We start from the raw sequence: 10,033 nt of genomic DNA on the forward strand, positions 1-10,033 counted from the left end.
CCTGTTTAATTTCAGCCAGCACTTAGATGTTCCATAGAATCAACATACTGCAAAGCAGTGAGAGAATTGAAATTTTGTCTTTAATTCATTTTCTCGTTAAATAAAGCATTGTTTGCTGCCACACGAGCATGAGGGTAGTATAAAACACCAAATTTGTGCGATATAAAACAAAGTTGTGTATTGTCTTCATGGGCCTTGTATACATACACATGCAGCACATAAGGCATTGGCTGCAGACTAGCTCTTTTTTTTTTTTTGTAGCTTTTGTGTTTTGTGACGAGGACGTAGTAGCACTAGCTCAGCTGTCTGCAAGCTTTAGGGCCATGTCAACTTCTGCTTTCCTAGTGCTGGAAGCATCACGCTGTTTCTCAGCCAGTGTCTGTCTAGTGTTTCTCATTGAGGATTTCGGCTGGCAGCCAGTGTCTCTGTCTCCTTAGGAAGTACAGGGCACAGCCTGCGGTCCTTGTAAACTTGCTGGACGGGAAAAAGTGGTCTTAAGCAGAGCACCAGCTTTTCAGAAAAGTTGGGACTGTTCGGTAAAACGGTTGTACTTTGAAGCAAAAAGCGTGACCAAGCCAATCAGACTGGTCTCTCAAGGTTCCGTTTAGCGCAATTTTTAATGCGCCTAGTAGCATTTGGGGCGGCCGTTATGCTTCCAGCACGCTTGGCAGGGTCCCTTCCCTCATGCATGGCCACCTAGTGAGACATTGCTGGAAAGCGTCACCTCCTTCCCCTCCTCTTCCTCTTTCCCCCTCCCCCATTCTTTTTTTCTTTCTCCCCCTTCATCCCCCTGTCACGGCCAACACACACACACAGGGCTACTACGACATGCAGTACCCCCTGCCTGCCACGAGCCTAGCCGGTCGAGACCTCACCCTGAACAACATGGCCTACGCCGCAGGTGAGTGCTCCCCCTCTCTTCTTTCAGTTCTGTAGAGCAACTCGTTGTCTTGCGTCAGGTAGATCTGCATTGCGTGCGTCTTGGCTTAGCTACGCTTTACTGGCTTTGGGTAGAGCAGGTTTTGAGCAGAGCAAAGTTCTTGTTGCAGTATCTCGTGCTCGGATTAGATTGTCGGTATAGGATGGTCATGGCTGGGCAGTGCTGAGGAGCACTACTGCAAGGTTTGTGGGGGCAGTTGCAAGGCTGAGCTGCTAGACGGCACAGTGGCTGAGGCGTTGTGCTGTTGAGCCCAAGAATGCGGGTTTGAGCCTGGCCGGGGTGGCTGCTTTTCCGATGGAGGCTAAAAGCACAAGTGCCCGTGTATTGAGATTTTGGTGCCCGTTAAATATCCCCAGGTGGTTCAAATTAATCCCTGCAGCGTGCCTCATAGCCCAGGTGTAGCTTTTTTTAAGACTGAGCGGCAGTGCGGCCAAAATTACGCAAGAGGTTTATGTTGTGGAAAGAAAAAAGAAACTTGGCTTTGCCGTTTGAGGACAGTCTCAATCAAATGTGTGTTGTGGGAGCGGTGAGCAGAGGGAGTGTCCCCCTTCCCTTGCAGAGGGCAAGTTTGGCCGGGCGGAGAACAGCGACAGCAGCCCCGGCACGGTGGCCGGTGTGGGTGGACCCCAGGGCGGGGCCGCGGCGGGTGCGGCCGGGGGCGCCCCGGGTGCCCAGCAGGGGGCCCAGCAGGGGGCGCCCCCGACGGCCGGCCAGCAGGCGGCCAACCAGCCCTTCCTGAACACGCTGCCCCCGGGGTACGGCTACTACTTCCCCTCCAACATCATGCCCGGATCCATCCACCACTACGGACCACCGCCCATGTTTCCCGTGAGTTGTCTCCCGGCATCGGGGTGGGTGGCGGGCACGCTGACCATCAGTTGAACCTGTTGATGTTCCTTGCCCCGCCTTTAAACTGACCTGAAAGGTACCGAACCAACCTCGTATGCAAAGAGAATGCACAGAAATGGGCTAAGAGAACATTTTGCAGTACCGAAAATATCCCGGATCTTAGTGGAATATTTGATATTGGTTCGTTCCAAAACTGACGATTCTACGGCGAGGCCACTGAGGCCGAAGGGCGGAGTTCTTTCTTGTAGCAGTTGCTCAGGAAGTGCGGAAGTTGTACCCACAGGGGAACGGAACCTTGCCGTCTATGCACTAGTCGGGCTGGTGGGACTGAACTAAAGCAGTTTAGTTTGTCACTTTTGGTGGTGTTTGCTATTGGATTTGCTCCCTGTGTCTTTTGTGAGTCACTCTGAATCTAATTGCGAGCCTAATCACAGTGCTAATCTGACACGAGCGACAGGCTATCTTGAAGGCAATAACGCGATACGGCTCGGTGCATTTGGCTTAATATTCCCGGCGTTCGTTGTCGAGTCCCTACACATAAAAGTAAAACCACAGTCGTCGCATAGGGAGCACGTTTTGTTTAAATATGGCGCGAAGTCAAAAACGAACCTAATCTGGCAGCACCTGTCGATGAATGGGGGGCATCTTCATCAGAACTAAAATCTGACGAATCCACGTCATTGTTAAAGTCATCACTGCTGCTGGGGTAACAAAAATCAGCAGCAGCAGCTGCCAAACTCCCTGCCACAGCTGTCCACTTTTGCTGGTGCACGCCATCGCGCTACTCGTCGCTATCGTAGGTTCAAATTTCACTCTCGGCGCCATCTCCACACGCGACATGTCAACAAAACAATAAAATTGAACAAGGAGTTGTCAATAAATACGCCATATGGCGTTAGTTGTCCGCAAGGTGCCGTTTTTAGCTTCTGCGGAATGTTTGAAATCATCAGAACTCTGTGTCCGATTACCTATGGCGCCGTAAGGAAAGACTTAATGGCAGCTTTGGGCTAAAACGCAGCAGCATCAACGCTTCGCTAGACGCACACGATAGCGGAGAGCCATTTTTGCCGGCTGACAGGCGAACAAAGTTTAATTGCGCGTTATTATTGGCCAATAGTGTCTTCTGCTGGTGTCACACGGAGGAAGTGCGGCTAATAAACCCAATAAACCTTCCCGGCTAACATAGCAACTACGCCGGCCTATCACAAGGAGACGGGACGGGACTTTGCGGCAGCGACATCTCTGGCTGTGGCCACCGGCGGCTGGCTGCAATGCCCCCCGCAACGGCACCCTTGCACGGTCACGGAAGTGCGTCGAGCAACGGCTCTGATTGGTCCCGGGTGGTATGCGTGCACGGGCGCGCGCCCAAATATCCGTCATTGCCAAACCTTGGAGAACGCGACTAGCTTCACCTTGCGTCTCGTGTCTGACTGTCGAGAGTTGGCGCCTGGGCGCGTGAGTGCGTGGAATCGAGCACAGTTACAGCTTAGGGCTGTTTTACTACAGCTGATGGGGCCTGTTTCATTTTCCCATGTGTGTGGTGCTTACTGTGCACCAGAATGGTTTCTGGCAGGGCAGTTTTCATGCTGTGTCCCAGTGCTCTGTGGCCATGAACCCTGCTGGCATAAACCCTCCCATTGCTTTTAGCTTGAAGTGTGGGCATCCATTGAAACTTCGTTTTGGTTTTTTGCCGGCATTGGTTGCCCTCTGGAGCACTACTACTTGTAGTCTGCAACAGGAAAGTGCTGTGGGATACTTTTAAGAGCAGCACTTGTCTTGCAAGTGACAAAATGCTCTTACTATTGTAATGTACAAACCTTAAGGAGTGTGATTGCAAAATCTTGCAGTCCCATTTCTAATATTAGTGGAAGCCTCACCCTTCAAAATAAGCGAAATTCTTTTTGCCCAAGTTCCCATACTTCTTTCCATGTTATCTCGAAACCAACTTTTTTGGCCACGAGACAAACTTGCCCTTAGCGTCTCGGAAGGTATTAATTTAAATTAATTTGCCTAATTGCTTTTGCTGGTTGCCAATAGGCTAGTGCATTAACACCCTGGTATAAAATTTTTACAATGACAAAGCTTTGAAACTATACCAACGGCATTGTTGCATCCTCTGGTCCTTCTGAGCACTATGCAGTAATGTAAGCTAGTGTACGTCGTAGAAATCTCCGTGCTCTGTTCAGCATGCGAGTTCGGACTTCGCAGTACAAAAACTTGCTGCATATTCACATCTGTTCTAATGGGACAAAAACGCGTTCAATGTGGGGATTTCTTGCCCGTAAATTTTTTAAGATTGGCTCAGCAGCCAGGGTTTCCTTTCTTGGGAAAGGCGGTTTACGGGCAACGACTAGTGTTTCGTTTTGTATGCCAAAGTTTTGTCATGTTAATTTGGTTTGATAGTGTAGAACTCTTGCGTGGTGTTTTCCCACTGACGGGGACATCCTCAGATTAGCTTACATATCCCTAGTGATGTGGACAGTGCTGGGCCCTTCAAATTGGCACTTCAGAGTTTGTCGTCTGGCATGCCGAGAACAAATGTGCAGTCAGTTCTGTGTAGCTTATTTTATTTTTTTGTGCCACATCATTGCTAGTTTTATAAAATAAAAAATTCGAAATGATGACGAAAATGGCCATTTGAAGAATTGGATTGGGACAGTCATGTTAGTACTGTAATACTACAGTGGCTAGAATAGGAAAGTGTGATTACCGACATGCAGCGCCTATGAGGCGCTTTGAAGCCGCCCATAGGGATCCGCAAGGGGGCGCGCGCGATCGTTTACACGTCGCCTGGTGAGGCGCGCGCGGATCGTCTGCAATACGATTGCTGCTTTGACCAGAAAGAAGCACCGCTTGTTTCCTGTGCCGTAGCAGATTTAACTGCCGCCAAAGCAGAGCCACAATTTTGTGCCGGGCCGCTCTACGGTGTACAAGTCCTGCAAAAAGAAACTGTCGTTGTTTGGCGTTCCGATCGAACGCGCGTCTATATTGGCGCAGTGGCGACGAGCAATACCACGTACTGAGAAGCGGCTCAAGGAAAACACCGCTATGTGCGAGCTACACTTCGACGCAAGGTAAATCTCCCGGCACATTGAACATACCGTTAACGGAGAAGTTGTATCAATCTACAGGGGCAGGCCTCGGTTGCCCCCGGAAGCTGTGCCCACGCAATTTCCCAATCTTCCGAAGTACCAGCCGAAACAACGTCCCCGAGCAGGAAGTGTCATGCGAGAAGCGCACCCGCGGCCCTACCCAGCAATAAAAACGCTAAGGATGGTGACTCCTCTGTGAGTGCAGAGTTTGAAGAACCCCATGCTCCTTTTCTGTGAAGAACTTGACCTTCGGCAACGTGGGGGAAACCACACGCTGAGTGTTTCGCCCTTCACAGTACCTTACAGCGTGTGTTGCACTGCGCAGGCCAAAGCCAAAGCCCGTACACGTACCCTTGCAGACATTGGAAGCATTTACGAAACATCTGACATACTGAAGAAGCCTGCCACTCTCCCCGTCCATGACTACCAAATTCGTTTTGGTCCTCTAGCTGCACTTTTTCACGAAGGCATTGAAAAAGGAGAAGGCATGCGTTTTTGTGAAAGGAAGAAGCATTTAAAGCTCAATTGCCTTACGTAATAGCAGAATCGAACGTCGAAATGCTTGAATTTCTTCGCGCACACACACACTCACACACACACACACAGAAATAGCAGCAAAAGGCAAGGCCCATTGAGCAAAGAAAGTTGATGGCTTCGAGCCTTCGCAATTATGAACGAATCATGAGAAATTCACCAAAAGTGAGTAGTTTTTGTCTGTTGGTAACGAGCACGTCGAAAATAAAATGCGTGTTTACCATATCCATTTCTCTGATTTGCTTCATAAGTGTCCGAGCCAGCCGGCTATATTCGGCTGTCAAAGTGCGCCGAGTCGGCTTCAAACTCCGATTTAAAATACGACATTCATTGCATCTCAGTTTGCGCGACCAAGTAGAATAGCCATGAAAGAAAATATATTCGTACTCCATATTCCGCCGCCGTCGCAGCGAACGTGTAATCGTGCGACAGCGCCACCTGGATTTTCCTCCTACAGCGTCACGCGGGAGAGGGCCCGGTCATCACACTTTCCTATTCTAGCCACTATAGTAATACTTTGCGGGCATTTGCTTCAAATGTGTAGGCTTTAAATAAAAGCAGTACACATTTTTTTTTAATACTCTGAAAACCAGGTTCTTTGCTGAGTGCACGCAACATCTTTTGCTGAGTTGCAGTACTGCTGAGCTTTACTGAAGTGGCCGTGCGAGCACAGGGTTGGTTGACAAGTTATTAGCGATTGTGCTGGGTTGGTGAGTGAGAATGTGGACAAACGTCTGCATGGGGAATTCAGCTTGCTGCGCCCGTCGACATTGCAGTTGTTTCGGCAGGTTGTTTGCCCAGAGGTGCTGTGTGTGATGCGGGCCTGTCTGTGTGTGTGTGTGTGGCAGGTGCCTCCAGTGACCAATGCCCACGGCCCCACCACGAGTGCGCAGTTTCAGAAAGCCAATGCGTACGCGTCCCACTCGTTCACTTCCGGTACGTCCGCCCATCGTCGGCCTCCTCCTCCTCCTCTCTGCTGTTGGGCTGGCTTCCCCCCTCTTTCCCTGCCCCCTGGGGATTGGCAGTCTTTCTCCTCTGGTCTTCGCGGTCTCTTTGGGCTTTCGCCTTTTGCTTTGCCCTGCATCTTGGAAGGCCGGCTTCTTGGTTTGGGGGAGGGGGCATGTAGGCTTGCACGGGGCCCCATTAGCAGAGGCGGCCCACCGTCAGCGGCCGTGGTGTGCTCTTGTGTTCTCTCCTCTCCTCCTTCTAGGCGGATATGACAGTCTGACCCCCACCCCGGACTACGCTAAGAACACCTATGGCGCTGGTTCTCAGGGACAGGCCAAGGGCATCTCGGGTTCATGTGAGTCACGCTGCCCCTGTTGCAGCCGGTCCCCCATTCCCCTCTCTCCACGAGGACCCCGCCACCTCCTACCTTCCCCCCCCATCTTGTTGTTGTTGTTGCTGCTCGCGAGGTGTTGTGGTTGTTGTTTGGGCCCAGGTAAAAGGGGGTGCTGCACCCTGTGCCTGTCGTCGGGGCTGTTGTGCAGAGAGAGAGTGTGTGGTGGCGCCCCCCCTTGCCTGTTGGTGGTTGCCACAATGTGCGGTTTGACTGAGAGAGAGAGAGAGAGAGTGCACGGGAGGGACGCAGAGGAAGAGGAGGCTAGGGCAGGGCATTGCTGCTGCAGCGGACCTGTGTTGCCGCCGCTGCTGTCTTGTTCTTTTTTGGTTCACTTTTTCGTTTTTGTTCTCGCCAATGTCTGGGGGGGTTGTCGAGGCGCCTTCCCCTGGGGGGTTGCGGCAGTGGCGCTCTTGCACCCGGTGTGCCCAAGTGGCGCCCGGACGGAAACAAAGACCTGTGTCTCTCTTGCAGTGGGTTCGGCCGATGCATCCAGGTCAGGGCACACTAGAACCCACCCCCATTTAGCAAAGGTACTGACCCCAACGGTTTCTCCTCCTCTGTGTTCCTCCCCCTCTTCTCTCTCTCTCTCTCTCTCTCTCTGGCATTGTCCCCCTCCTCTCTGCACTGGGAATGCTGCTCTCGCCCTCTTCCTGCTGTGGCTGCGCCTCCTCCTCCTGTCCCTTCCCTGCTTGTCGCTCCCCTCCTCCTGGTTGGCCCCCGGAAAGATGTGGCCGTGCTCGATCACTCCTCCCCCACTCCTGGCACTGTCCCCCTCTCGTGGTGGCTGCCTCTTCTTCCACACGTTTCCGAGGGGCACCACTTGCCTCCTCCTGCTCCTCCTCTCTGAGAGTGCTCCTCCTCCTTCTTGGTGCTGCTGTTTGTTGTTGATGCTGGTGGCGATGATGAGCGTGATTTTGGTGGGTGCAGTGTAGCATTGTTTGCTGTCGTCTTGTGCGGTGCAGTGGTTATACCAGTGTCGTATTTTTGCTGTCGGACCATTACCTGCTTGCACGGAACACTCGGGGAGCACATTTGTGTACGGCGCCTGGTCGCAGCCAGGCGGCCACAATCCACACGACTTAATTTGGTGCTCATAGAGAAATATGTGGCGAGGGCTCAGTGTGTGCCTTTATTTCACTATGCTGGGGAATGTACGACCAAGGCTGCTGTGGTGGGGTGCGTCTGCTTGGCTGTGCACGTGCCCCGACGGGTAGCCTTTGTAATGTGAGGGGAGTGCTCAGACCCTGTGCCACCTGTGGGGAGGCCCTTTCCGAGGGGAAGTGCGCGTGTGCGTGACCTGCAAGGGTATTGTTGGATACCGCTGGCTAAGGGTGCGCCCCCGTTGTTGCCTTCTCTCCCTCGACCGTGCAGTCTTTTGAGAAGCCGGGCTTTCTGGCTGGCTCCCAGTCTCCGGCGGCGGCGGCGGTAGTGTCCTCGGCAGCGGCGGTGGTGGCGGCAGCGGGCCACCAGCAGCAGCCCGGCACGACCTACCCGCAGTTTGCGGGGCCCCGGGGGTCGCCACCGGCGCTCGGCAAGGGGCCCCCCCACATGCGCCAGGCTGGGTACCCGCACTACTGGGGCAACTGACCGACCCCCACACACACAATGCATCTTCCCCCTCCTCTTTTTTTTTCCTCCCTCTTTCTGCGTGACTTGCACTGTTCCCTTTTAATCTCTCTTTTCGTAGACTCTGTTGCTGCTTTGATGAGTGCGCGAAGCTTCCCAGTTTTTTTCCCACGCAGAAACAAAGGCATCGCTCTGAAGTTCGTTCACTTCATTTTGCCGTGTTCTGGTTGTTTGCCGTGCTTGTTCTCCGTTTCTTCTGTGTTGTGTAAAATGCCTGCCAGCTGGTTGTAGAGTGTGGCCCAAGTTCTGCCGTGTCTGACGAGGAGGTGGGTGGAAAAAAAAAAAGGAAATGGGAGGCTGCTCAACGAAAGTGTGGGCAGTTTGGAAGTGTCGGCTAACTCGTCTCATCAACTTGCCTGCATTTGTGGTAGCTTGGTGCGTTCACCCGTTTCTTACCGCCGTTGCGCAGTGTCTGGCCAGTGCTTTTGTGTGCGGCTTAGAGGCTGCGTCGAGCAGAGCCGTGTCGCCGTGGGTTTGGCTGCCTCTCTCAAACGATGTTTCAGCAAGACTCTGCGAGGGGTTGTGCTATGGTACAGGCCACACCATCAAGAACGCGAATGCCGCCTCAAGCGGAACCTCTGGTCGGCTGCTTGTAGGGCCGGACATTACGTGTAATGGAAGATCCAACGCTTGCCTTGCCCGCTTTTGTGTGGTGGTGCATGGCGAAGCTGAGAGTAGCATTTTCCGAGCTGTGTGGTCGTTTTCTCAGTCTGCCCATTAGTTTTGCACGTGACTGCACACTTCTTTTGTACATACTGCTGTGTTGTCAATGTTTTCCACATGTTCACCCCTTTTTTTTTTTTTAACCTTTCCCTTTTTCTTTTTTTTTCTTCTCATCCCCGCGTTCTCTTGTGTGTTTGCGTGCGTACGTGTGTGGGCTTCATCTATTTCGAAGCCCTTCTTCCTTCACTCAAGAACTTGCTGCTCTGCTATTGGTGCCTAGACTACGAAGGGTGGGCTTGGGACGCTTGACTGCTGGCAGGCAGAATTTGTTTTCAGTCCGATCGTTACTGTGAAAGAGGTTGCACATCAAATTGTTCAGAAATGTATATGTTTAATTACATCTTACACCAACCTTCTTTTCTTTCTTGTCGTAAAGTTAGTTTCAGCAGCACTGATGGAATTGCAAGTTTTTTTATTATTACTGAGCGCTGTGGATGTTTGTTGTCAGGAGTGTCGTCGTAATATGTTTGTGCCCTCCATTTCCGTTAGTTTGGCGAGTTGTCCCCCTTTTTTGTGAAGTTGACATATATAAATATATATATATAATGTATATGTATTATACATATTCGTAGGGCAAAATGAACAGCAATGTCCTTGTAAATGAGTTTTTCCAGTGCTGAAAAAAAAAAACAAAGAAAATGTGTGGCAATGCGATGGAGAAAATCAGGATGAGAAGGTAATAAATGTTTGTACATATGAGTATACAGTTTTGTTTTCTTTCCGGCTGTGTTGTTTGCTTCGACATCTCCTCTTTGCAGTGCGTTTTTTGCAGAATGCTCACGGTTTGATAAGCATGCAGTGCGGAGAGCCAGTAGTTTTTGTTTGTGTGGTGAGAAGGTGTGATATATATATATATATAAATATAGTTTGTGATGAAAGGCTCCAAAAAAAAAAAAACAAAAATAAAATACTTGTCATTAATTTTGA

General features: G+C 51.2%; 1 protein-coding gene across 8 annotated transcripts in view; it reads left to right on the forward strand.

Annotated features, from left to right (window-relative positions):
• LOC144172298 (uncharacterized) overlaps positions 1 to 10,033 on the forward strand; it is a 50,291-nt gene extending 40,258 nt beyond the window's left edge. For 4 of the 8 annotated variants that reach the window (XM_077701051.1, XM_077701050.1, XM_077701054.1 and 1 more), the window contains 6 exons: positions 817 to 901; positions 1,500 to 1,768; positions 6,264 to 6,351; positions 6,626 to 6,718; positions 7,229 to 7,287; positions 8,129 to 10,033. In XM_077701051.1, coding sequence (XP_077557177.1) covers positions 817 to 901; positions 1,500 to 1,768; positions 6,264 to 6,351; positions 6,626 to 6,718; positions 7,229 to 7,287; positions 8,129 to 8,344 — 810 coding nt within the window. In that variant the 3' untranslated portion in view covers positions 8,345 to 10,033. The remainder of the gene's footprint in view (positions 1 to 816; positions 902 to 1,499; positions 1,769 to 6,263; positions 6,352 to 6,625; positions 6,719 to 7,228; positions 7,288 to 8,128) is intronic. The other 4 variants (XM_077701053.1, XM_077701056.1, XM_077701058.1 and 1 more) reach the window with 4 other exon arrangements.

This window comes from Haemaphysalis longicornis, unplaced genomic scaffold (genome assembly GCF_048455015.1).
Source record: "Haemaphysalis longicornis isolate Haplotype H1 unplaced genomic scaffold, Haemaphysalis longicornis Haplotype H1 scaffold_20, whole genome shotgun sequence".
Lineage (NCBI taxonomy): Eukaryota > Metazoa > Arthropoda > Arachnida > Ixodida > Ixodidae > Haemaphysalis > Haemaphysalis longicornis.